This window comes from Cuculus canorus, chromosome 1, assembly GCF_017976375.1.
Source record: "Cuculus canorus isolate bCucCan1 chromosome 1, bCucCan1.pri, whole genome shotgun sequence".
Classification (NCBI taxonomy): Eukaryota; Metazoa; Chordata; class Aves; order Cuculiformes; family Cuculidae; genus Cuculus; species Cuculus canorus.
This window is the reverse complement of record NC_071401.1, coordinates 208,243,109-208,270,988: the sequence shown is the minus strand read 5'-3', so window position 1 is coordinate 208,270,988 and position 27,880 is coordinate 208,243,109. Positions and strand designations below refer to the sequence as shown.

The 27,880-nt window shown below is 54.9% G+C and overlaps 1 protein-coding gene across 13 annotated transcripts in view; it reads left to right on the top strand.

Moving 5' to 3' along the window:
- The window catches only part of SHANK3 (SH3 and multiple ankyrin repeat domains 3), a 302,562-nt gene that overhangs the window by 248,194 nt on the left and 26,488 nt on the right, over positions 1 to 27,880 (top strand). For 6 of the 13 annotated variants that reach the window (XM_054083072.1, XM_054083024.1, XM_054083035.1 and 3 more), the window contains one exon: positions 12,029 to 14,354. In XM_054083072.1, the coding sequence (XP_053939047.1) occupies positions 12,029 to 14,354 (2,326 nt within the window). The other 7 variants (XM_054083126.1, XM_054083134.1, XM_054083116.1 and 4 more) reach the window with 7 other exon arrangements.

Sequence of the window (27,880 nt, the reverse complement as noted above, 5' to 3'; positions counted from 1 at the left end):
GGGCAGCCACCACTGCTCTGGGCAAACAGGGCCAGGGCCTCACCAACCTCACAGGAGAACATTTCTTCCCAAGATCTCATCTCAATCTCCGCTCTTCCAGCTGAAAACCATTCCCCCTTATGCTATCGCTGCATTCCCTGATTAAGAGCCCCTCCCCAGCTTTCCTGGAGCCCCTTTCTATACTGGAAGGTCACTATAAGGTCTCCTCGAAGCCTTCTCTTCTCCAGGCTGAACAACTCCAACTCTCTCAGCCTGTCCTCGGACGGGAGGTTCTCCAGCCCTTGCAGCATCCTTGGAGCCTCCTCTGGACCCATTCCAACAGCTCCATCTCCTCCTTCTGCTGAGGATTCCAGACCTGGACACAATTCTCCCGAGGAGGTGTCCCCGGAGCGGAGCAGAGGGGCAGAATCCCGTCCCTCCCTGCTGGCCACGCTGCTCTGGATGCAGCCCAGGACACGGGGGGGTTCTGGGCTGGGACCCCACGGTGGGGCTCCTCTCCACCTTCTCCTCCCCAGCACCCCAAGTCCTTCTCCTCAGGGCTGCTCCCAATCACATCATCCCCCATCTTGGAATGAAATCAGGGATTGCCCCGACCCAAGTGTAGGACTTTGCCCTTGGCCTGGTTGAACCTCATGAGGTTCTCCCAGCCCCACTTCTCCAGACTGTCCAGGTCCCTCTTGATGACATCCCATCTTTCCAGTGTGGGAACTGCCCCACTGAGGTCGGTGTCACCTCCAAACTTGCTGAGGATGCCCTCAGTCTCGCTGTCAATGTCATCGATGAAGCTGTTCCTCTTAAGACTTGTTCTCCAGCCCCATCACCAGCTCCGTTGCCCTTCTCGGTTCTGCTTGCCCCATCCACACCAAAAGCAATGCCTCTTAGAAACCAGCTCCTTTTTGTGGAATTCCAGCTGAGCTAAAATAGCAAAGAGCCGAACGGTAGAAATTGGGTTGCAATTGGCTCTTTTTAGAAGCCCTTCCAGAGCTGTCATTTCACACCCACAACGCCAGGCTCATACGCTGTGCAGTCAGTTGACTTCATGATCAAAATCACTACTAAAAAGCAAGGAATGAGATGAAAAATAAGCAAGGGTTGGTTGGTTTGGGTTTTTTTTTGGTGAAGAAAGGCTCTGAATTAATGGAGTATTAAACAACCGGTTGCGATTCCAGACAAAAGATCAAAGCGTTTCATATTTGCATCTAAAAATCTCTTTGGAAAATGGGTGTTAACCCTCGATGGGCTCCAACGAGAGGAGCGTGGAAGATCTCTATCAATAAAGGAAAGAAATGCATTGCAGTGGGGAGGCTGATGGAAGAGAAAAATCTCTGTCAGGCTTCCAAGAGAGCTGCCACGCCATCTGCTCCGGCACCAGAAGTTAAAAACACTGGGAAGTCTGTAGAGCTGTCATGGTATGCGCTCTGTCTCTTCCCAGAGCAAATCCGAAGCGATGCGGGCAGTGGTCTGGTGTGGATGGAGCAGCGTGTGGCCCCCACACCAGTCAGGAACTGGATGGGTTGGAAGATGCTTCCATCTGAGTGTTGTCGCGAGGGTAAACGCGGTGTTCGTGACATCATGGAATGGTTTGAGATGGAAGGGACCTCAAAGCCCCTCCAAGTCCTACGCCCTGCCATGGGCAGGGACACCTCCCACTGGATCAGGCTGCCCAAGACCCATCCAACCTGGCCTGGAACACCTCCAGGGATGGGGCAGCCACCACTGCTCTGGGCAACCAGGGTCAGGACCTCTCCAACCTCCCAGGAGAATCATGGAATCATGGAGTGGTTTGAGTTGGAAGGAACCTCAAATGCCATCCAGTTCCAATGTCCCTGCCGTGGGCAGGGACACCTCCAACTCAACCAAGTTGCTCAAAGCCTCATCCAACCTGGCCTTCAACACCTCTGTGGTTGGGGCAGCCATCAGTTCTCTGAGCAACCTGGGCCAGTTGCCTCTCACCACCCTCATCATGAAGAATTACTTCCTAATGTCCAATCTAAATCTTCATCCTTCCATTTTAAAGCCATTCCCTCTCGTTCTATCACTCCATGCCCTCCCCAGCTTTCCTGGAGCCCCTTTCCATACTGGAAGGTCACTATAAGGTCTCCTCAGAGCCTTCTCTTCTCCCCAACTCTCTCAGCTGTCCTCAGACGGGAGGTTCTCCAGCCCTCGCAGCATCCTTGGAGCCTCCTCTGGATGCATTCCAACAGCTCCATCTCCTCCTTCTGCTGAGGATTCCAGCCCTGCCCCAACCCTCCCGATGAGGTGTCCCCGGAGCGGAGCAGAGGGTCAGAATCCCGTCCCTCCCTGCTGGCCACGCTGCTCTGGATGCAGCCCAGGATACGTCGGGTTTCTGGGCTGGGAGCGCACGTTGGGGCTCCTCTCGAGCTTCTCCTCCCCAGCGCCCCAAGTCCTTCTCCTCAGGGCTGCTCCCAATCACGTCATCCCCCACCGTGTACTGAAATCAGGGATTGCCCCAACCCAGGGGTAGGACCTTGCCCTCATGAGGTTCTCCCAGCCCCACTTCTCCAGCCCGTCCACATCCCTCTGGATGACAACCCCATCCTTCCGACGTGTCAACTGCACCATTGAGTTTGGTGTCATCTGCAAACTTGCTGAAGGTGCCCACGACAGTGTCGTTGATGAAGATATTGAATGGCACTGATGCTCACCTGCTTTCTTCCTCTAGACAAAAGTGAAGCCACAGCACCTCTCTGCTGTAGCTCAAGGGTTGTGTTGGGAGCTTCTCTGCCATCCCTGCATGGAGGAAGCAAGGCTGGGAACGGTGGGATGTGCTCCGGAGGAAGCCACCTCATTAGCCGGCCCAAATTAATGCGCAGAGTTAGATTCTCACAGGGATTTAGGCTGTTATGGCAACAAGCCCAGAAGCATTATGGAGTGGTTTTGTGTTTTCCTCGAGCTGCTGTGAGCGGCAGAAAGGCATCGCCAAGCACCCAGGAGCGTGGTTCTCGTTTCGGAGCCGTTCCTCTGGGTGCTCGGAGACAGGGATCCTCACTGGTCCTTGCTGGTGGATGGAGACTTTGGTTTGCCTCGAGCTCTTTATTCCTGCATTGAATCGTAGAGTAGAATTGTTAAGGTTCAAAAGGATCATTAGGTCCAACCCTCAGCCCAATCTCACCGTGCCTGCCAAATTTTGTCCTGTAAGTGCCACGTCGACGTGGGTTTTGAATCCCTCCAGAGATGAGGGCTCCACCACCGCCCTGGGCAGCCTCTGCCAGGGCTTCACCACTCTTTTGGTAAAGATAATCTTCTCAACATCCAATCTAAACCTCCCCTTGTGCAACTTGAGGCCGTTCCCTCTCATCCCATCCCATCCCTTGTCACTTGGGAGGAGAGATCAGCACCCGCCTCACCACAACCTCCTTTTCAGGAGCTGCAGAGAGCAATGAGGTCTCCCCTCAGCCTCCTCTTCTCCAGACTAAGGAGCCCCAAGTCCCTCAGCCTCTCCCAGACCCTTCCCCTGCCTTGTTGCCCTCCTCCTCCAGCACCTCAATATCTTTCTTTGAGTGAGCGTCTCAAAACTGAACCCAGGAGTCAGGATGTGGCCTCACCAGAAGTGAATCCGGGGTGACAATCCCTTCCCAGGTCCTGCTGGCCACACCATGGCTAATCCAAGCCAGGATACTGTTGGCCTTCTTGGGTTGCGCTGATCCTGCTGATGTCTGGTTGCTCTTTGTAGGAAGTTTATAGGCTCCACTTGGATAAAGACACCATCTACGCCCTTGGGAGAGAACTGAGAGACAAAGTCTCAATGGTGTTTAGCAAAGGGATGGTTTGGGTTGGTTCTTGTTGAAGGTTACTCTCCCACTTGTGTATGTGCAAGGTGACCAAGCACAGAGGGTCGTGCCGTTTGTGACAGAGAGATGCTCTCTTCTCTCAGAGGCCATTCCCACCTCCACCATCCCTCTGGAGAGCTTAGAATAGCTCACAAGGGTTTCACCTTCATCTACCAGCCCATCGGCATGTGGTAGAGGGATGAGTTCTGGAGGAGGCAGGAGCTCTCAGTTGCTGTCAGCGTCGCGTGCCGTTAAACCGAGAGGAGATGCAGTGTGTGATCCTGGAAATGGGGGAATAGCAAACGGCAGGTCGGTAATTGATGGGTCAAGGTCTGATGGAACGGAAGGACAATCTAGGTCAGATGCTCCGCGCTTAAAGGAACTGCGTTTCTCCGGTGTCGTGCTCTTTATTAGAGAGGGTCTGGCTGAGTCTCATCGCTGGAGACGTCCCTTGCTGGCCCAGAGCTTCTGTGGCTGCACACATTGGTGGAGAACTGCTCTGGTCTTTCTCTAGACCCATAGCCAGCGGGTCAAAGGAGGTGGTTCTCCACCTCCTCTTCGTTCTCCTGTGACTCCACTTGGAGTATTATGTCCAGTTCAGCCTGGAGGCTCCAGGGAGACCTTAGAGCACCTTCCGGTACCTGAAGAGGCTCCAGGAAAGCTGGGGAGGAACTTTTCACAATGACCTGTAGTGACAGGGCGAGGAGAGATGGCTTTAAATTGAAAGGGGGAAGATTTAGATTGGACATTAGAAGGAAATTCCTCACGATGAGGGTGGGAAGGCCCTCACCGAGGTTACCCAGAGAAATTGTGGCTGCCCCATCCCTGGAGGTGCTCAAGGCCAAGTTGGATGGGGCTTGGAGCAACGTGATGCAGTGAGAGGTGGAACAATTGCCTTTCTGGGCTGCAAATGCACATTGAGGGCTGACGTTGAGCTTCTCATTGGCACCACAAGTCCTTCTCTGCAGGGCTGCTCTCCTCCAGCCTCCTCTGCAAAGACTCAGCTCGATTCATAAATTCAATGCTTTATCAAGACATCACGTTGCAAATCTGCTCCTGCGGGGCTGCTGGTTGTCTTCGTTCGACTCTGGAGGCTCCCTGAGCAGCACCGTTATCTGCATAGACAGTAAATAAACCTCAACGATGATTAGTCTCACACTTCGCCATAAACAGCTGCTCCTCCGTGGTCAGGGTGAGGTTTCACTTTGCCCGCGTGATCACATTTAATCGTCAACAAAGTGGGGTTTCTTTTATCACGAAGCCAACGTTTTCCCAGCTTCCCTATCCCAGTAGGAATGGGGAGTGAAAGATTCGAAGAAGAGACCTTAATAACGCCGCGACACGGTTGAAAGAAAGCCTTGTAAAAGGCCTTACAGACCAGACAGGCATCAAATTAAGCGGCGAGGTGGCACTTCAAAAGAAAGAAAGGAGGTAATTCCACTGGGAATCTGGCGAGCTCGCTGCCGCAGGGTATTGGGAGCGTGAGAAATTTGCATTTCTTCCAGACCCACTTCAAAGGGTCTGGAAGAAGAAGGTCCATCAAGGGTTAAAGCCAAAGGCAGCCTGACTCAGCCAGCTCTCCATCCCTGGAAGCTGGTAGAGCATTTGGGAGGGGCGAAGCGGCGCTGGGGGCTTGCTGGGCTCCTAAATGCCGCGGCTGTGATCCACGAGGCTGGAGGAGAGCTGGAGAAGTGGAACATGGAGGCAGTGTCGTCAAGAGAACGTAGGGGATGAGCAAGCTGCGTGGCGGGGAGGAGAGGCAGATGACTAAACGGGTGGCGTTGTTTGCGCAGGACTTGGGTGGCGAGAGCGCAGCTGCGGGGAGGAGAGGAGCTGTGTGGGAACGGGGAGCTGCACGTAGCGAATGAAGAGGATTTCATCTCCCACCTTTCATAGAAACGTAGAATCATAGAATGGTTTGGGTTGGAAGGGAACCTTAAAGCCCATCCAGTTCCAACCCCTTTGCCATGGGCAGGGACACCTCCCACTGGATCAGGGGCTCCAATGCCCCATCCAACGTGGCCTTGAACACCTCCAGGGATGGGGCAGCCATGGCTTCTCTGGGCTGTTCCAGGGCCTCCTCACCCTTCCAGGAGAACATTTCTTCCTGAGATGTCATCTCAATCTCCCCTCTTTCAGCTTAAACCCATTTCTGCTCATCCTGTCCCTGTACTCCCTGATCAAGAGCCCCTCCCCAGCTTTCCTGGAGCCCCTTTCCATGCTGGAAGCTGCTCCAAGGTCTCCCTGCAGCCTTCTCTTCTCTGAGCAACCCCAAGTCTCTCAGCCTGTCTTGTACGAGAGTTGCTCCAGCCCTCGGATCTTCTTTGTGGTCTCCTCTGGAGTCGCTTCCACAGCTGCATGTCCTTCCTGTGCTGAGGACTCCAGAAAGGAACGCAGGGCTCCAGGTGATCTTCCTGATAACATCTCCATCGATACCAGAAGGCTGCTGTTAGTTGGTCCGATATAACACAGAGATGATCTGCATTTAGAGAAGGGGAACAGAGCTGGGGAAGGGTCTGGAGCCCCGGGGTTCTGCCCTGGGAAGAAGAGGCTGAGGGGAGACCTCATCGCTCTCCACAGCTCCCGGAAAGAATGTCGGAGCAAGGTTGGTGCTGGTCTCTTCTCCCAAGTAACAAGGGATGGGATGAGGAAACAGCCTCAAGTTGCACCAGGGGAGGTTTAGATTGGAAATTGGGGAAAATGTCTTTACCGAAAGAGTGGTGAAGCCTCAGGGCAGTGGTGGAGTCTTCATCCCTGATGGGGTTAAAAACATGTGGTTGCGGCACTTCTGGACATGGTTTAGTAGGCACGGTGGGATTGGGCTGACAGTTGAACGGGATGAACTTGGAAGTCCTTTCCAACCTCAGTCATTCCATGATTCTGTGTAGGTCCTGTCTACAGGGTGGTGAGCACATCCCTGAGACAAACTCTCGTGGCGTTGAACCGTGTCCTCCAACAGTCTGGGCAACAGAGCGCAGTTGTGCGTACGTTTCCTTGTTTCCCCTCTTGGCCATTCCCAGATGAGAAGCAGAAATTAGCGTAAAGGCATGACTTTTTCCTTTATTTTGAATATTCCTGCTGTCAAGAACAGGAGAACGTCTGTACGGACTCATGGCTCCATCTTGTGCAGGATCCCGTCTGAAGCATCGCCCTTAAGCAGATACCAGTGGGTTGAGTTAGGAGATTCTTCCCATCTGTTCCTCTCTCGTGAGACCTCACTTGGAATCCCATGTCCAGTTCTAGAATCGCCAGCATAGGAAGGATATGGAAGTGCTGGAATGGGTCCAGAGGAGATGACCATGAAGATGGTCAGAGAGCTGGAGCACCTCTGCTATGAGGACAGGCTGAAAGAGTTGGGGTTGTTCGTCCTGGAGAAGAGAAGGTTCCAAGGAGACCGTGAAACAGTTTCCAGAACGGAAAGGGGCTCCAGGAAAGCTAGGGAGGGACCTTTTCCAAGGGCCTGGAGTGACAGGACAAAGGGGGAATGGCTTTAAATTGGAAGAGGGAAGGCTTGGGTTAGACATTAGGAAGAAATCCTTCACGGTGACGGTGGTGAGACCCTGATTCAGGAAGCGATGGATGCCTCCTCCCTGGTGGTGTTCAGGGCAGGCTTGGATGGGGCTTTGAGCAACCGGATCCAGTGGGAGGTGTCCCTCGCCATGGCAGGGGGTTGGAACTGGATGGTCTTTGAGGGTCCTTCCAACCTAAACCATGCAATGATTCTGTGATTCTATAACAGCCGACAAAAAACTGCATCTTCCATCGCATTGTCCTGTCTCTCTTTGAACTTGTTTCGTGCTTCCAGCTTATTATGCTACACTGGTATTTATAATCCCCAAACTGCGTTAAGCAAAAATAGCTGCCTTTGAAGAGAGCGATGATCTGATCCATGTGATGAGATGTAAAGTTTAATGCTTGTTGGCCATAATATTGACTCTCCATCTGCAGGCGCTTGGTGGCATTGCTAATGTCCTACAAAGCGCAGTGGCCAAAGCGCTCTGAATGCGGGTGGACGTGATAGAGAAAGCATCACAGGGTCATGGAACAGTTTGGGTTGGAAGGGACCTTAAAGAGCATCCAGTTCCAACCCCCCTGCGAAGGGCAGGGACACCTCCCACTGGATCAGGGTGCCCAAGGTCCATCTAACCTGGCTTTGAACACCTCCAAGGATGGGGCAGCCCCAACTTCCCTGGACAATCCGTTCCAGGGCCTCACTACCCTCATTGTGAAGAAATTCCTCCTCATGTCCAGTCTAACTCTGCCCCTCTCCAGTTTATTCCCGTTCCCCCTCGTCCTGTCACTCCATCCCTTTGGGAACAGTCCCTCTCCAGCTTTCCTGGAGCCCCTTCAGGTACTGGGAAGTCGCTATAAGGTCTCCTCAGAGCCTTCTCTTCTCCCCAACCCCAACTCTCTCAGCCTGTCCTTGGATGAGAGGTTCTGCAGCCCTCGCATCATCTCCGTGGCCTCCTCTGGACCCGTTCCAACAGCTCCATCTCCTTCTTCTGTTGAGGATTCCAGAACTGGACCCAACCCTCCCGATGAGGTCTCCGCAGAGCGGAGCAGAGGGGCAGAATCCGCTCCCTCCCTGCTGGCCGCGCTGCTCTGGATGCAGCCAAAACCACAGAGGTTCACTGTGCGGCTCTGTCACGACGTGGATTTTCTGCCACTTTGAGCATCCTCTCAAGAGCAGTTTGAAACCTTTAATCAGCTGAACTGTGTCTGGAAAGAAGGAGGTGGGGCGGGGAAGTGATGAGCATAGTGTGATGGACATAGCATCAATGTCCAAGTGGAGACGGATGATGAGTGGTGTTCTGCAGGGGTCGGTATTGGGACTGGTGGTGTTAAATACATTTGTCAGAGATGTGGACGATAGGATTGAGGGCACCCACAGCGAGTTTGAGGGTGACACCAAGCTGAGTGCTGAGGTTGACACCCCTGAAGGACAGGAAGCCCTCCCGAGGGACCTGGGTGACCTGGAGAGGTGGGGCTGTGTAAACTTCATGGAGTTCATCAAGGATAATGCAAAGTCCTGCGCCTGGGTTGGGGCAATCCCAAGCACGAATCCAGTCTGGGTGGAGAACAGATTGGGAGCAGCCCTGAGGAGAAGGACTCGGGGCGCTGGGGGAGGAGAAGCTTGGCATGAGGTGGCAACGTGCGCTCGCAGCCCAGAAACCCCCGCATGTCCTGGGCTGCATCCAAAGCAGCGTGGCCAGCAGGGAGGGAGGGGATTCTGCCCCTCTGCTCCTCTCTGGGGAGACCTCATCTGGAGCCCTGTGTCCAATTCTGGAGTCCTCAGTGCAGGAAGGACAGGGATCTGTTGGAGCGAGTCCAGAGGAGGCCACGGAGATGATCGGAGCGCTGGAGCACCTCCTGTACAAGGACAGGCTGAGAGTTGGGGCTGTTCAGCCTGGAGAAGAGAAGGCTCTGGGGAGACCTTAGAACAGGTTCCACTATAGAAAGGGGCTCCAGGAAAGCTGGAGACTTTGGACTAGACATAAGGAAGAATTTCTTCACCATGAGAGTGGTGAGACCCTGGCCCAGGTTGCCCAGGGAAGCCGTGGCTGCCCCATCCCTGGAGGTGTTCAAGGCCAGGTTGTATGAGTCTTGGAGCCCCTGATCCAGTGGGAGTTGTCCCTGCCCATGGCAGGGGGTTGGAACTGGGTGCGCTTTGAGGTTCCTTCCATCCCAAACCATTTCATGATTCTCTTGATAGCAAAGAACATCTTGGTGAGGAGAGGCAGGGTGATGCCGAAGGCTGGCTGGGATCTTGCATCTGTGGAACTACTTGCACCCAACTTGCTATAATAATGGATTTTTCCTCCTATTACTTAGCAAAAGGCTCAAACTCTTCCACTGAGCATCATAAGTTTCTGGACAAGCGCACACTCTCCTGGGTGGAAAACTGGTTGGATGGCCGAGCCCAGAGAGTGGTGGTCAATGGAGTTACCTCCAGCTGGAGGCCAGTTACAAGAGGGGTTCCCCAGGGCTCGGTACTGGGTCCAGCCCTGTTCAATGTCTGTATCAATGACCTGGATGAAAGCTTTGAGTGCCCCCTTAGCAAGTTTGAGGATGACACTAAGCTGGGTGGAAGCGTGGATCTGCTGGAGGGTTGGGAGGCTCTGCAAAGGGATCAGAACAGGCTGGAAAGATGTGCTGAGACCAATGGCACGAGGTTCAACAAGGCCAAATGCCGGGTCCTGCATTTGGGGCATAACAACCCTGTGCAGTGCTCCCGAGCAGGAGAAGTGTGGCTGGAAAGCTGCCTGGAGGAGAAGGACGTGGGGGTGTTGGTTGACAATGACTGAAAGTGAGCCAGCAGTGGCCCAGGTGGCCAAGAAGGACAATGGCATCTTGGCTTGGATCAGAAATGGGGTCACCAGCAGGTCCAGGGAGGTTATTCTCCCTCTGTACTCAGCACTGGTGAGACCGCACCTCGAATCCTGTGTTCAGTTCTGGAGCCCTCACCACAAGAAGGATGTTGAGGCTCTGGAGTGTGTCCAGAGAAGAGCAATGAAGCTGTGAGGGGTCTGGAGAAGAAGGGTTACGAGGAGCGGCTGAGGGCCATGGGGTTGTTCAGCCTGGAGAAGAGGAGGCTGAGGGGAGACCTTCTTACTCTCTACAACTGCCTGAAAGGAGGTTGTGGAGAGGAGGGAGCTGGGCTCTTCTCCCAAGTGACAGGGGACAGGACAAGAGGGAATGGCCTGAAGCTCCGTCAGGGGAGGTTCAGGTTGGATATCAGAAAAAAATTCTTCACAGTAAGAGTCATCGGGCACTGGAACAGCTGCCCAGGGAGGGGGTGGAGTTGCCTTCCCTGGAGGTGTTTAAGGAACGGGTGGATGAAGTGCTGAGGGCCATGGTTTAGGGAGTGTTAGGAATGGTTGGACTCGATGATCCAATGGGTCCTTTCCAACCTGGTGATTCTGTGATTCTGTGATAAGGACCAGAAGAAGCTCTCAGTGAGCGCCCAGGTAGTGAGTTAAGAGTAAGAACGGCAGAATCTTGGTTCCTTGGGTTCTTCCAGTTCTCCAAATACCTTGAGTTTCTGCTAGACCCGACTTCTGAGCTCAGTCTGGCACTTCGGAGCATATGTAACCGCTCAGGGAGGGGGAAGCGGGGAAGTGTGAGTCGAGAACAGTGAGCGGGAGAGTGCGAGAGCCCTGGGAGCCGGCGGTGTTTGCTGCGAGTTGCACAACCTGGTTGCGCTCAGCTGTCTCACACATTGGCAGTTGGGTGTCGGGAGGTTGGATGGAGCAAGCGCTCAGTTCCGTTGCTGTTGCGCTGGTCTGGGAAGTGTTCAGCCTGGCTGGAAGGGGTTGGGCACAACCGTCTGATGGATTTAAAGCAACGTGTTAAGTGGTGAGAGTCTGCGGGGTCCCTGCTGCCCCGGGTGAACGTGAGCGAAGGGCCAAACTGCAAACGGTTGCACAAGGAAAAGAATAGATGGGGTGAAAAGTCACCGCAGAGATAAAGCAAGGTGGGGAGAAGAAAGATGTGATATATAAGGACTTGGGTTGCTGGTGGATAAGAAGCTCAACATGAGGCAGCAAAGTGCGCTGGCAACCCAGAAACCAACCATGTCCTGAGCTGCACCCGAAGCCGTGGGACCAGCAGGGAGGGAGGGGGTTCTGCCCCTCTGCTCCGCTCTGGTGAGACCCCACCTGGAGTCCTGCGTCCAGTTCTGGAGTCCTCAGCACAGGAAGGATGTGGAGCTGTTGGAGCGAGGCCAGAGGAGGCCACAGTGATGATCTGAGGGCTGGAGGACCTCTGCTATGAGTACAGGTTGAGAGAGTTGGGGTTGTCCAGCCTGGAGAAGAGGAGGCTGCGGGGAGACATTAATGTGGCTTCCAGGACTGAAGGGGGTCCAGGAAAGCTGGAGTGCAGGGACAGGACAAGGGGGGAACAGTTTTAAGCTGAAAGAGGGGAGATTGAGATGAGATCTTGGGAAGGAATGTTTTGCTGTGAGGGTGAGGAGGCCCTGGCCCAGGTTGTCCAGAGCAGTGGTGGCCGCCCCATCCCTGGAGGTGTTCCAGGCCAGGTTGGATGGTTCTTGGAGCCCCTGAGCCAGTGGGAGGTGTCCCTGCCTATGGCAGGGGGTGGGACTGGATGGGCTTTGAGGTCCCTTCCAATCCAAACCATCCCATGGATCTATGATTCTGTATCCCATTTGCCATGACTGTTGCACTCTGGGTTCTCTTGAGCCTTTCCCCTCTGACTTCACTTTTCTTCTTGCTTTCCAGGTGAAGATGAGAAACTTGCTGCTTCTTTGCTTGATGGGAAGTTTCCCCGGAGCACATCGATGCAAGACACTGTTAGGGAAGGCCATGGGATTCCACCACCACCTCAAACAGCCCCACCTCCACCTCCTTCTCCGTATTACTTCGACACAGCCCCCCCTCCATCCTTCTCGCCACCTCCACCGCCAGGAAGAGCTTATGATACCATACGATCAAGCTTTAAGCCAAGCCTGGAGGCCAAACTCCATGGACTCCCACAGGTCATTAGCGCGGCTGAGATGTACGATCAGGCGAGGACTTCCATTCCTTACCCTGAAAGGCAGAAGAGGGCCCGATCCATGATAATCCTACAAGATTCCTCTCATCTTCCCGTGGAGCCAACAGAGATCCCCCGGCCTGGCCCATCTGCAACCCCTCCGGAGAAGCTGAAGAGGAAGGGGAGAGTGATTGACAACCCTTACGCCAACATGGGGCAGTTCAACGTCAGCCTGTTCGCTCCCACCAAGCCCCAGAGGAAGAAGAGTCCTCTCGTTAAGCAGTTACAAGTGGAGGATGCGCAGGAGCGAGCGGCACTGTCCATCACCGGTGGCTTTACACGGGAGCCCTCTCCCACCCGCAGGAGCCATCGCCTGAGCGGAGTGGAATATCAGCACCACACCGGCATCGCTCAGGTCGAAGCCACGAGCATCCCCTTTGCCACTGCCATCGCTGGAGTCATGAAGGACAGAGACCGTCGTCTGGATGAGAGGCGGAAATCCACTGTCTTCCTCTCGGTCGGGGCCATCGAAGGAACCCCCCCCAGCAGCGACATGCCATCCTTGCAGCAGTCCAGGTCCATCGATGAGCGGTTGTTAGGAAGCCGAGATGTTCTACTGCCTTCCCCTGTCTCAGCTTTAAAGCCATTAATTAGCAGCTCCTCCTCAACGTTCATTCACCCCCTAACAGGAAAACCCTTGGATCCGAACTCACCACTGGCGCTTGCGCTGGCCGCAAGGGAAAGGGCCCTCTCAACTCAAGTCCCATCCCGGTCGCCCACCCCGATCCACAGCCCAGACTCCGAAAGAGCAGCACCCCTGTTTGTGGACATCCAAACCAAAGAACCAGAGAGGGGGGAGTTGGAGAGCTTAGTGTCCCCTGCCTACTCCCCTGGAGGCAAAGGGACCATTGGAACAGACTCTGGGACTTTGGCCCCTGCGAAGAGCCAGTGGGGGACTCCATCCACGCTGAGAAAGGAAACTGAGGCAAGAGTGGAAACACCTGGGAAAGAGGAGAAGAAGCAAGAAGACAAGAAGTCCATGATTATTAGCATCGTGGATACGTCGCAGCAGAAGACCGCTGGCCTCATCATGGTTCATGCCACAAGTAATGGCCAAGACGAGATAGGACTTGAGATAAAAGAGGAGAAACCAGCTGTCCCTGAAGAATGCACGGAGCCTGCAGAGACCCCCAAAGCAGAGACCCAGCCCAGTCCCGTGGGAAAGCCTCCGGTCAGTCCAGCCTCTGACAAGACGTTGGGACAAGGGAGTTCGGAGGAAGAAGTGGAGCCCTACACGGTTACCCTCCCACCAGCTCAGTTGTCTTCAAGCGACGAAGAGACCAGGGAGGAGTTGGCCAAGATAGGGCTGGTGCCTCCACCAGATGAGTTTGCGAACGGGGTACTGGTCACCACCCCTGGCACACCGGTCAGCCACCTGGCTACGCCTAGCACGCCATCCATACCAGCGGCAGCAGTAGCACCTTCTACCACTGGCGGAACACCCTCAGGGAAGCCCTCTGATGCCCCCGTAGCCCCAGAGTCTGCTGCAGACTCGGGTGTGGAAGAGGTGGACACCAGAAGTTCAAGTGACCATCACCTGGAGACCACAAGCACCATCTCTACGGTCTCCAGCATGTCTACGTTGTCCTCAGAAAGCGGGGAGCCTACTGACACATACACTTCCTTTGCGGATGGACAAACTTTTATACTCGAGAAGCCACCAGTGCCTCCAAAGCCAAAACTCAAGTCCCAGCTCAGCAAGGGGCCAGTTACTTTCAGGGACCCACTTTTGAAGCAGTCTTCGGACAGCGAGCTCATCTCCCAGCAACACGCGGCCACTCTGGCATCAGCCAGCATTGGCCGGCCACGCTACCTCTTTCAGAGAAGGTCCAAGCTATGGGGGGACCCCATGGAGAGCAGGCCAATCCATGGGGCTGATGATGACAAGCCAACTGTGATCAGTGAGCTAAGTTCCCGACTACAGCAACTGAATAAGGATACGCGATCACTGGGGGAGGAACCAGCCGGGTCCACCTTAGATCCCGGGAAGAAGTCACCGGTGGTCGCGGCACGGTAAGAACGCTGGTCGCTGGCCAGGAGAGGGGATGGACGTGGGTCTTGGGGAATGGGGAGATGCTCAAGCGGAGTGCGACCGTGCCGAGTAACCCAGGGTGTCTTCGGAGGGGCAGTGTCAGAGATGGCAGGACTCAGCGGCACGGGGAGAAACGATGCTGAGATGATGCTTTCCAGGCGTGGGTGTGATTTGTTCATGGCTCCTCTCTACGCACCTCGCACTTAGCAAGCTCGCACTGTTGCTTTTGCCCTTTAAATGGCCTTCCTGTTGTTCCGTGTCCCTCCTCTGTCTCGACGCTGTCGTTCAGCTGCTGTATTTTAGTCCTGGGTTACGTTTGCTCCTCAACAATTAACAACAATGTGTGTTTCTCGAGCGCTTTTCATTTCAAAGGGTCTCCGAATGTTGTCAGACTCTGTCTTAGAGCTCTAGTTGGTCACTGCTAAGCGGGAGCCATCACGAGGGTGCTTGGTGACAAAGGACACAGCATCACCACCTCAGGTTTTGGTCACTATTCGGTGACCGAGCAGCTCAGGTCACCATCAGGGATGTGTTTTGGCTGGAGGTGTCATGCGTGGCTCTGGGCAGGGGGGTGCAGATGGACATCCCTCCCATGGGCATTCGCAGAGGTCGTATCCTGCTGAGCTCACACACATCTCCGGGTTGGTGGGTTGGCCCTTGGCTGAGAGGTATCTACACAGCGCCTAAGCATGGTAGATGCTGTCAACCCTTGTTCTCCTCCTCTACACGGAGCCCAGGAGATCTGAAAGGTCACAGCGGAGGGGCACACAGGAGCCGCTTCCTCTTACAAAGTCCTCCTCAGGTTCCCTCATGACACGCAGGAGACACCGGTTCCCTCTCCCACACTGGAGTGGTGACCACCAGGTTCCACAAGAGGTGTGGACCTCTCCGTGTGCCTTGCGTTGTCCTCTGTGCTGGGCCACCCACCAACCTGCCATCACCTGGCCTTGGTTCTGCCCAGTGGCCCCTTCATGCTTTCACCTCAACGTCCCCACCCAACTGTCAGATTAAACCAACCCAAACACTCTAAATTAGAGTCCAAGATTTGAGAGCAAACCCTTACACGGATATGAAATTTAACGTTACGGCAGGAAGTGACCCAAAATCTCTCAAGGGTCTCCCTTGACCCTTCCAGCCATGCACCACCTCCTGCAGTCACGGTGAACCAGTCCCACCGTTGTCACCAGCAGGTGGTTGATGGGCATCAGCGAGGTACCAATTCATCAGGGAAGCTCTGAGTGAAGGAGAACCATCTTTTGGAAAGGTTTTTCTAACCAGATCATCACGGTGGTGGCTCAGCTGGTGGTGCTGGCCCAGCTGGTGGCATTTCAAGCTGTAGTATAGGGGACAAAGAGTCCTATCCTGAGATGAACCCAAGGGAGAGGTCACATCGTTCTGTTCTTCAACTCGCCCATGTCTTCCTGCCGGTGCCGGTGCTGGCGGTGCCAGCCTGGTTGCACTGGTGATCCCATCCCTTGGGAGGAACCAAACTGGTGGTTATGACCACAGCGTGGAACGAAACCTCTGGATCTTGCCCCACCGCACAGTTCCTCTCTCCAGATTTAGCCCCAAATGCGTGTTATGGCCGTTCTCTGGAGACCGGTGTCCCACAAGTAGTTCCTTCTCCCCACACCGCTCAGTCAGGAGTCACGGGGTCCTGTGCTCATAGTTTAATCGCATTTGGGGACCCTTCTGAAACCAGGCACGCCGTGCCTCGTGTTCCTGAAAAGTGCTGACTCTGCGTATCTTCAGTGACGCTGGAGAACTCGGACCTTGCCAGCTTTTCGTGGCCACCAGGCATGGCATCTCAAACCACTTGCCCATGCCAGGCGTTGCCCGTGGCTGATCCCTGGCTCCAGGCCCCACCGTCTGCCTTCAGCCTCCTTCGAGGTCCGAGAGCCAGCAGCGAGAAGCACCCATGACTCCTTGTGGTGTCCAAACGCAGCCTCCCCACCGCCCTTCCTTTTGGGGTCTCCCATGGCCAACTGGATCACCACGTATGGCTGATCTGCTGCTCCCCATCCAACCTTCTGGCAGGGATATGCGACAACCCTGCTTCCCAGGGGACACCCCTTCTCCATCCTCTGCCCTCGTGTCCTCCACCGCTGCTTCCCCTTGATTCCCACATGTCCCTCAACCCCATGTCCCTCAGGAGCAGCAGACCCTGCTGAAGCTCCCACCCCATGGCTTGGTGTCACCTCCTGTGAAGACCCTGTCCTCCTACAGCGGGGATGCGCAGTCCATCCTCTCCTCACCCACCCTGCCACCAAGCGTTGGGCACTTCCAACAGTCCTGTGGTGTTAAACCCTCTCATTTCTTTTTCTAAAAGCCTTGGCCTTTCATCTCTGAAGTTCTTTATGCTCCTGGTTGATGTCAAAGACTTGAAATCTTTCCCAGGAAGGCAGCTGGAAATAGAATATTTAACAATGTCGGCCGCTCTCCTTCATGGGGAAAATGCCTCTCTTTTATGAAATTGCTGTAAATTCAGAAAATAATGCCCAGAGCAGTTAGATAAGCTGAGATGACCCATTTCAGGGCGTATTTTTCCAGTTCCTGGGCCTGTCCTGAGGAGGACGGTGTTACTGAAACCTCCCACCACCTCCCAACAGCCACCCTCGTCCCAGGAGCTGAGGAGGAGTGAGGTGGGACCACAGCCACTGTCAGCTCTGGAGATCCCATCCTGGGCTGCATCCCTCTGGCCAGGCTTCTTGAAAGCCCTGGAGATGTTGCAGCCAGGTCCAAGCCCTCCACGGGGCGCCTGGAGGAATGAAGATCTATGACTTGACTCACACTGTGGCTCTTTCTGCCATTTGAATGTTGAGCTCTGCTCCAGAAAGAGTCATCAGCGAGAGATGTCCTGGAGTTCCCAGGACTTTGGGATAATGAGCGACCCAGGAGGAGCCATCCTGGAGCTGCAGCCAGCGAGGTGGCTTCTGTGTGGCTGTGGGTTCCATTGCTGGAGTTTCCTTCTAGGCCCATGGAATTCTGGATTTACAGTGGTTCCATGGAAGAGCAGGGGTCTTCTCTTTGCCCACGGTGGCTGTAGTGCAGGCCCTGGTGCGTTTCTCTTGCAGAGGTCTGAGAGGGTCCTGGCGGGGACCCCCAAGAAGAGAAGACAAACCACTTCCTCCGTAACTCTAACTCTGGCTGTATCTCCTTCCGAGACGATTTTGCAGAGGAGGACGTTTGACGAGAGGCACTGAGAAAGAGGCCAAGAAATACTGAGAATGTGAACGTAAGGTCAGAGTTAAGGCAAGGGGTAGAGACGATATTTACCCCCTCCTTCTCGCTCTTCGGCCCTGCGTGACCGGCCGGGGTTGAGCGTGGCGAGGGGACCTCTGCCGTGCTGTCCAAGGAAGGTTCTGCTCCCAAAGGAGTTGTGTGCCCTCTGCCTGAGACACAACCCTCACCAAGACGCCGTTGTTGGGCAGTAATAGCGACAGCAGAGCAGAGGGACATCTTCCATTCAGTACCTCCTTCCATTCCTACCATCCCACGGGAATAAGTGATGACCCTTGAGTTGGGGATACACAAACTCTGCTCCTCCAGGAGCTCCCCTGGTCATTATTTCGCCCTAGCGCGGCTTTGAAGGCTGACTTTAACATGAATGGGATCCTTGAAGATCCAATGTCCCAACCCCACAGCAGCCTTTGCTAAGCTGAGCTGCAGGAGCAGGACCTCTTGGTGTCTTCTTGACCTGAGCTTCCCAACCACCCAGGACAGAGCAGCAGCAGATGCCGAGCAGTCGTTGCACTGAGCAGTGCGAGGAGCCTTGAAAGGGATGCGTTGTGTGACATCCATCACCACAATAAAGCTGACACGAACTCGTTTGGAGGTGTACGTTTCTGATTAGTGATCCAGTGAGTCAGAGCTAGCGATGCAAATGCCAACTGAAGAGCGGTGGTAGCGCCAGAGGCTGAACTCGTGCGCTTCAGGGTGACTCACGCTTTACATGTGCACCGTTAAACCCTGTGTTGAGGTGGCATTCTCGTGCCGTGTCCCCTTGTCCCGTGACTGCCCATCCAGCCTCACTGGGCTTGTGTCATTCCTCATTGCGCATCGTCACCCTCCGATCCCAACCTCCCACCTCCGCTGACGGGGTCCGATGCTGATCCGCCAGCCCTTCAAGCTGGGTGTGAGCTCACGTTGACTCAAGCCAGAAACATCTCAAGGGTCAACACGGCTCCGGGTTGGGGTTCCAGCTCCTGCGGCCAAGAACCTGGCTTAGAGGATGCTTTGCAGAAGGGTTTTGTTTGTGTGTTTGTTTGTTTGTTTGTTTGCTGCCTGTTTATCTTTAAGCAACAGCCGAATGTGCCGAATGTATCGTGTGAAGCAGAATTTTAGATGCAAAAAAAATGAGTTTTTCAGGTGCTGTTTTGGAAACCCACAACTGCTTTGTATCTCTACAGATCTGAAAGAGAGAGAGAAGAAAAATAAGCCCTTTAGGCATTTAGCTCCTAGGGTAAAGCTACCTCTTTCTATCTAAACTCATCAATTAATTCTGTTTCAGTTAAATGGTATAACATTTCTGGTGCAAGCTTTCAGCCGCTGCAGATACAACCCCCTGTTTCCTTGTAGGCTTTTTGTCTCTTCACGGTGTCTAAACTCACGCCCAAAGCAGAGCTGACCTTTCTTTCCACCAGGGAGGGCTGAGGTGGGCGTGGATGAGGCCAGCTGAGACTCAGCACCTTCCCTAGAGAGGGTCTGTGGTGTTGATGAGGAGTCATTTGCGCTGAGGTTTGGAGACGAGAGGGTTTTCCAGCTGGGCAGGGAGCAGGCAGCAGCCCTCCACGTGCCAGGAGTTTGAAGCTCCTCAGCAGGGTGACAGCAGCGTCCTTTGGTGATGCCGAGCAGGGAATCTTAACGGCCGCAGAGCCAATTTGCTGCCCTGCCAGCCCCACCACCACCCCACCTTTTCCCCACGTGTCGGGTGCAGCCACCAAAGAGGGAAACCGAGCTGCAATCCCGTGACGGAGCCTTGGCAGCTCTCCATCCTGCTTTCCTTCAGCGCTTAACGCATTGCTGTAGGTAACTCAAAATGCATCTTTCTCTCCACGGCCTCCCCTTGGCGTGGGAGGAGGCTTCTGCTGCTGGAGGTGCGCTCCAGCGGGGGCCACCAGCACTGCGGCGGAGGCTCCCGGGTGGCACCGGAGCTCTCGCCACTGCTGGAGGATGCTCTCCCCTCCTGGTTGCCATGGCATTTTCCCAGCGTTCCCTACGGGATGGGGCATTTCTGAGTCTGGGTCCCCCCCCTCTCTGCGGCTTCTGCACGTAGACGATCCTCTGCAGACAGCAAGGGAGCGGGAAAACACAAGCTGTTTAGAGAGGAGCGGGTGGAGGTCGGGTGGTGGGAAAAGCAAGATGTTTTAGAGGGTGCTGTGAAAATGTAGTAATTGAGAGAGCCCCTCCGGGAGGGAAATGCATCCCTCGATCCGAGAGGATGCACGGATCTGACACCAGTTCAATGCTTCCCGCCAGTGGTGGCTGGGAGCGTCCTGTTTTTGACGTTGATGGACATTGCCTACAAGGAGGCAGGGGCTTTGTGGGTAGCAGGTCCCCGCATGTGTCCGTGTCACAGCAAGCACAGCTGGCTTCGCCTCATCGGTCACTAACATCTACTAATCACAGCTCATCCCTTCATCCCTCCGAGTGAGTAGAAGAGCAAACCGTGACTCTACCTCATGCTTGCCCAGACTTGGGAAGAGACGTGAGGGGTTGACCAGAAGAGCTGTGGGTCCCACCAAGCACCGAAGAGGGAAGAGTTAAAGCCTCAAGGGTTCGCTCATTGCTGATCCCACCGGTGCTGGGAAGGACCCACCGGTGCTGGGAAGGACCCACCGGGCGGTTGTTTTGTCACCCACGTGCAGGAGAATTGCTGCGGGGGTTGTTCCTTTCAGGGTCTTTAGGGCGCAAGAAGTGGAAGGTGCAGAAAAAAAGGGCTTTTCCTCTTGTCTGGAGAAGTACAAAGGGACTCATTTCAGTTCTTGTGTCAACAAACAAGAAGGAAGGGCATGGATCTGTTGGAGTGAGTCCAGAAGAGGCCACAGAGAGGGTCCGAGGGCTGGAGCGCCTCTGCTATGAGTTCAGGCTGAGAGAGTTGGGGTTGTGGAGAAGAGAATGCTCCAGGGAGACCTTGGAGCAGCTTCCAGTAGGGAAAGGGGCTTCAGGAAAGCTGGGGAGGGGCTCTTGGTTAGGGAGCGCAGGGATAGGAAAAGGGGAATGGTTTTTAAGCTGCAAGAGGAGAGATTGAGATGAGATCTTAGGAGGAATTTCTTCACAATGAGGGTGGGGAGACCCTGGTCCAGGTTGCCCAGAGCAGTGGTGGCTGCTCCATCCCAGGAGGTGTTTAAGGCCAGGTTGGATGGTTCTTGGAGCCCCTGATCCAGCGGGAGGTGTCCCTGCCCATGGCAGGGGGTTGGAACTGGTTGAGCTTTGAGGTCCCTTCCAACCCAAACCATTCCATGATCCTACAGAACAGGAGGCAAAGCAGCCTCATGCTGAGTTGGAGCAGTTCTACGGGCAACCTGTGAGGGTTGTGCACCCTCTGCAGTGGAAGCTTAGAAAGGGATTGACTTGGAGAATCCCAAGGGCAGCAGGTGAGGACACTGGACTCCTATGGATATCAGCCCTAAATTTCCTTTTCCTCCGAAGAATAGTTCAGAGGAGGCCAAATCAGGGTTTCTGCAGTGAGAGATGGAAGATTTAGTGAAGGTCCATAATGCTCTGACCCTGCCAGAACCTCACTGCTGGAGATGTTTCCTGCCACCCAGGTTTTGCTCCCGATTCTCTGTTCCACAGAAGAGCAGAGCCAGGTGAGAGCTCCTGGATGAAGGACACCTCTTCCCATTACAGCAAAATCGCCCAAGAAAGCACAGGTGGAGGCTGAGATCCTCTTGGATGGGAAGCATGAGAGGGAGGGCGTTCCAAGTGTGTTTAGAAGTCCTCTTGCTCTTCTACATCACTCCTCCTGCACAGTGGGTTGGTCACCATGACACAGCCAGGACACCGCCCCGGGAGGTGCGTGGGGTTCCCCAGGGGATAAACACGAGTCCCTCTCAGCTGCTGCAGCTCCAGGCTTGCTCCTCGAGCTGGAACAGCTCTGGATCCTTGAGCTGAAGCAGTGCTGGATCCTCCAGTTGGAACAGCTCTGGATCCTTGAGCTGAAGCAGCGCTGGATCCTCCAGTTGGAACAGCTCTGGATCCTTGAGCTGAAGCAGTGCTGGATCCTCCAGTTGGAACAGCTCTGGATCCTTGAGCTGAAGCAGCGCTGGGTCCTCCCGTTGGAACAGCTCTGGATCCTTGAGCTGAAGCAGTGCTGGGTCCTCCAGTTGGAACAGCTCTGGATTCTTGAGCTGAAGCAGTGCTGGATCCTCCAGTTTGAACAGCTCTGGATCCTTGAGCTGAAGCAGTGCTGGATCCTCCAGTTGGAACAGCTCTGGATCCTTGAGCTGAAGCAGTGCTGGATCCTCCAGCTGGAACAGCTCTGGATCCTTGAGCTGAAGCAGTGCTGGATCCTCCAGTTGGAACAGCTCTGGATCCTTGAGCTGAAGCAGTGCTGGATCCTCCAGTTGGAACAGCTCTGGATCCTTGAGCTGAAGCAGTGCTGGATCTTCCAGTTGGAACAGCGCTGGATCCTTGAGCTGAAGCAGTGCTGGATCCTCCAGCTGGAACAGCTCTGGATCCTTGAGCTGAAGCAGTGCTGGATCCTCCAGCTGGAACAGCTCTGGATCCTTGAGCTGAAGCAGTGCTGGATCTTCCAGTTGGAACAGCTCTGGATCCTTGAGCTGAAGCAGTGCTGGATCCTCCAGTTGGAACAGCTCTGGATCCTTGAGATGAAGCAGTGCTGGATCCTCAAGCTGGAACAGCTCTGGATCCTTGAGCTGAAGCAGTGCTGGATCCTCCAGCTGGAACAGCTCTGGATCCTTGAGCTGAAGCAGTGCTGGGTCCTCCAGTTGGAACAGCTCTGGATCCTTGAGCTGAAGTAGTGCTGGATCCTCCAGTTGGAACAGCGCTGAATCCTCACGCTGGAAGAGCGTTGGATCCTTGAGCTGGAACAGTGCTGGATCCTCCAGCTGCAACAGTGCTGGATCCTCCGGCTGGAACAGTGCTGGATCCTTGAGCTGAAGCAGTGTTGGATCCTTGAGCTGAACAAGTGCTGGATCCTCAAGCTGAGGCAGCACTGGATTCTCCAACTGGAAGAAGGCTGGATCCTCAAGCTGGAACAGTGCTGGATCCTTGAGCTGCAACAGCACTGGATCCTCCAGTTGGAACAATGTTGGATCCTTGAGCTGGAACAGCGCTGGATCCTCCAGCTGGAGTATCACTAGATCCTTGAGCTAGAACAGCACTGGATCCTCCAGCTGGAGTATCACTAGATCCTCGAGCTGGAACAGCGCTGGATCCTCCAGCTGGAGTATCACTAGATCCTTGAGCTAGAACAGCGCTGGATCCTCCAGCTGGAGTATCACTAGATCCTTGAGCTGGAACAGCGCTGGATCCTCCAGCTGGAGTATCACTAGATCCTCAAGCTGGAACAGCACTGGATCCTCCAGCTGGAGTATCACTAGATCCTTGAGCTGGAACAGCACTGGATCCTCCAGCTGGAGTATCACTAGATCCTCGAGCTGGAACAGCGCTGGATCCTCCAGCTGGAGTATCACTAGATCCTTGAGCTAGAACAGCGCTGGATCCTCCAGCTGGAGTATCACTAGATCCTCGAGCTGGAACAGCGCTGGATCCTCCAGCTGGAACAATGTTGGATCCTCCAGCTGGAACAGTGCTGGATCCTCGAGCTGGAACAGCGCTGGATCCTCCAGCTGGAGTATCACTAGATCCTTGAGCTGGAACAGCACTGGATCCTCCAGCTGGAGTATCACTAGATCCTCGAGCTGGAACAGCTCTGGATCCTCCAGCTGGAACAGCACTGGATCCTCCAGCTGGAGTATCACTAGATCCTCGAGCTGGAACAGCACTGGATCCTCAAGCTGGAACAGCACTGGATCCTCCAGCTGGAGTATCACTAGATCCTCGAGCTGGAACAGCACTGGATCCTCAAGCTGGAACAGCACTGGATCCTCCAGCTGGAGTATCACTAGATCCTCGAGCTGGAACAGCACTGGATCCTCAAGCTGGAACAGCGCTGGATCCTCCAGCTGGAGTATCACTAGATCCTCGAGCTGGAACAGCTCTGGATCCTCCATCTGGAACAGCACTTGGCGCTGCTGTTCGTGCCCTACAGTGGCTACACGACTGCTTTCCACCCGCTGTCCCCTCTTTGGCCAAGTGGCCTTGCTTTCTCCAGGTCTCCTGGCCATTTCTTCCCCTCCTGCCTGCAGCCAAGGGATCAAATTCTGAGTGAAAGCAGCGATGATTTGGGAGTTGTGGCCACCGTGTCGAATTCTGCCCTTTCTGCAACCCCTGTGGAGCAGGAGATGAGTCCCTGCCGTGTCACCTCGCCCCGATAGCCACAGTTGAGGGCTTTGGTGATGCCCAAGAAGTTGGTTTGCACCCAAGCCATGGGTGCAAGTCCTCTTGTCCCTGTGAGGAGTTGCAGCATCTCCCTCCTGCTCCACAGCAGGAGACTCAAGACAACCTCCCAAGCAGAGGAGCTGTGATTATCCCCTCTGGGAAACCTTCCTTCACTTGCGAAGCCCTAATGATCCTCCATTCACCTTTAGCTGTAGATGTTCTCACGATCGCGAAAGCGAACCACTTAACACAGCCACGGGGTGAGGTCGGACAAGACGTTGAACTGTATTTGAGCTCTTTCGTTCTTGCTGTGGGGCATTTTTCTCATGCACATGTTGTTTCCTTCCCCTCCCTCTCTGCCCTCCCCGATTCTCCGTCTTCTCCTTTCCCTCTCTCTCTTCCCCCCTCCTCCTCCTCCCAGCGCTGTCGATCGTTCAGGCTTTGGCTGCCGAATCCATGCGATTATGAATGTCCCATTTTCTGTAGGAACCTCGGCCAACGTGGAGCATCCCGACATTCCCTGGCCCCCCCCAAAAAAAAAGCCCCGTGTCAACCATTCCATGGGTTCCCTCGTTGAATTCCCCTTGGGAACGACCCTTCTGGGGCTCAACCAAGCACCCCAGATGGTGAAACTTTTCTGGGTACCACAGGGTCTGCCCCGTTCCCCGACGCACCCCAGACCTCGTGGCGTGGCCAGGCTCCTGCAACCACCTGATGAAGTCCATTTGCTCTTCTCCGTCTCGTTGCTGCCCCCCGGATCGGAGCTAACATTCTCTTTCATTGCCTCTCTTCTTGCTCTCCATCTGCATGTCCGCGCTGCTCTGTCTAGAACCGCCTCTGGCCTCCGGAGGGTGGGCGAGTTGTGTAAGTGAGCATGTTCTCATCCCATAGCGAACTCACCTTGTCTTCCCAACGCCCGTGCCGGTCCCGCTTCCCGCTCTCTAGACCCAACGCCTCGGTTGGCCAAGAGCGGGCAGCGGTGCTTGCCGTGGCACGTGAGTGTCCCCTGCCCACCCTGGTGGTAGCATGTCCGTGTCCCTGTGCTGTGACGGTCGTGTGTTGCTGCTCCTCGTAGGTGAACGCTGAGGAAATTCCCGTCGGGCTTCCGTTGGGTTGGTCCCATGGCTTAAACAAGACCGTGTGGACTTGTCGTGGGCGCCCAGGGGACATCCAGAAGGGGTTGTGGAGGGGCGGGGTCCTCTTGGGGCAGCTCAGCCCCGTGGGCACCAAGAAGGGTGGGAAGGGACCCCAAAAGGATGAGGAGACACCTTAGGAAGGGTGGGAAGAGACCTCAAGAAGAGTGGGGAGAGACTCCAAGAAGGGTGAGGAGGGACCCTAGGAAGGGTGGGAAGAGACCCCCAAGAAGGATAAGGAGACACCCTAGGAAGAGTTGGAAGAGACCCCCAAGAAAAATGGGGAGAGACCCCAAGAAAGGTGAGGAGACACCCTAGGAAAGATGGGAAGAGACACCAAGAAGGATGGGAAGAGACTCCCAAGAAGGCTGAGGAGATACCCTAGGAAAGATGGGAAGAGACCCCCAAGAAAAGTGAGGAGAGACTCCTAGGAGGGGTGAGGAGGGACCCCAAGAAGGATGAGGAAACACTCTAGCAAGGGTGGGAAGAGACCCCCAAGAAAAGTGGGGAGAGACTCCAATAAGGGTGAGGAGACACCCTAGGAAGGGTGGGAAGAGACTCACAAGAAAAGTGGGGAGAGAGTCCTAGAAGGGGTGAGGAGACACCCCAAGAAGGATGAGGAAACACTCTAGCAAGGGTGGGAAGAGACCCCCAAGAGAACTGGGGAGAGACTCCAAGAAGGGTGAGGAGACACCCTAGGAAGGGTGGGAAGAGACACCAAGAAGGATGAGGAGACACCCTAGGAAAGATGGGAAGAGACCCCCAAGAAAAGTGAGGAGAGACTCCTAGGAGGGGTGAGGAGACACCCTAGGAAGGGTGGGAAGAGACCCCCAAGAAGGATGAGGAGACACCCTAGGGAGGGTGGGAAGAGACCCCCCAAGAAAAGTGGGGAGAGACCCCAAGAAGGCTGAGGAGACACCCTAGGAAAGATGGGAAGAGACCCCAAGAAGGGTGAGGAGACATCCTCGGAAGGGTGGGAAGAGACTCACAAGAAAAGTGGGGAGAGAGTCCTAGAAGGGGTGAGGAGACACCCCAAGAAAGATGAGGAAACACTCTAGCAAGGGTGGGAAGAGATCCCCAAGAGAACTGGGGAGAGACTCCAAGAAGGGTGAGGAGACACCCTAGGAAGGGTGGGAAGAGACCCCCAAGAAGGATGAGGAGACACCCTAGGGAGGGTGGGAAGAGACCCCCCAAGAAAAGTGGGAAGAGAACCCAAGAAGGGTGAGGAGACACCCTAGGAAAGATGGGAAGAGACACCAAGAAGGGTGGGAAGAGACTCCCAAGAAGGCTGAGGAGATACCCTAGGAAAGATGGGAAGAGACCCCCAAGAAAAGTGGGGAGAGACTCCTAGGAGGGGTGAGAAGACACCCTAGGAAGGGTGGGAAGAGACCCCCAAGAAGGATGAGGAGACACCCTAGGAAGGGTTGGAAGAGACTCCCAAGAAAAGTGGGGAGGGACCCCAAGAAAGGTGAGGAGACACCCTAAGAAGGGTGGGAAGAGACTCCAAGAAGGATGAGGAGACACTCTGGGAATGGTAGGGAAGAGGTCCCAGAAGAGGTGAGGAGGTACCCTAGGAAGAGTGAGGAGGGACCTCAGGGAGGATGGGAGAGACCTCAGGAAGGGTGGAAAGGGACCCTTGGAAGGGTGGGAAGAGACCTAAGAAGGGTGAGGAGGGACCTCAAGAAGCGTGAGGAGAGACCACAGGAAGGGTGGGGAAAAGACACCAAGAAGGATGTGGAGAGATCCTAGGAAGCGTGAGGAGAGGCCTCAGGAAGGGTTTGGAAAGACCCTAGGAAAGGTGAGGAGACACACCAGGAAGGGTGCAAAGAGACCCCAGGAAGGGTGAGGAAATATCTTGGGAAGAGTGAGGAGAGACCTCAGGAAGGGTGAGGAAAGACCCTAGGAAGGGTAGGGAAGAGACCCCAGGAAGTATGAGGAGAACACCCCAAGAAGGATGGGAAGACACTCAAGGAAGGGAGAGGAAGGGACCCCAAGAAGGGTGAGGAGACATCCTAGGAAAGATGGGAAGGGACCTCGGGATGGGTCGGGAGGGAGCCCACAAGGCTGAGGCTGAGCCCGCTGCCACCCCAGAAGACAACATCCCCTTTGGAGGCCCATCAGCTCCCCCTCAACGCAGGAGGTTCTCCCATCCCTGCAGATTCCCGACTTCCCAGTCCTTGCGCATCCCGAGGTCACCTTCTGGAGCAGAAACTCCCATGGGACAGAGGAGGCAACATCTTGTGCTGTTGCCAGCTTGAGATCAGCCGGTCCTGCCAGGCTGGAGCTCATCCTGGTGACCCACACTGGGTGACTGACGCTGTCCCCGGGGAAGACACTGTCAACATGGACTTCAAACGATGGAGAAGTGTTCATCCAAGTAGGGAAATCCTGGTGCGGAAAACCAATCCCTCTCTTCTCCCAGCTGGAGAAGGCCTTGTTGGACCCAACAGGTCTCCACCTCTTTCCTTGTGTAGCTCCTCAACTCGTCACCTCAGCAAATCATAGAATCATTAAGGTTGGAGAAGACCTCTAAGGTCATCCTGTCCAACCCCACCGCGCCGACCAAACTATGGCCTGAAGTGCCATGACCACATGGGTTTTTAGCCCCTCCAAGGATGGAGACTCCACCACGGCCCTCGGCAGCCTCTGCCAGGGCTCCACCACCTTTTCAGAGAAGAACTTTGTCCCAATCTAAACCTCCCCCGGTGTGACCTGAGGCCGTTTTCTCTCATCCCATCCCTTCTTCCTTCGGAGAAAAGACCAACACCCACTTCACCTCAATCTCTTTCCATGTCCTTGCTGACTCATCTCCTTGGCCCATGGTCCAAGAAGGTCTCCATGTCTTTGCTGATGTATCTCCTTGGCCCATGACTCCATCAGGTCTCCATTTCCTTGCTGACTAAACT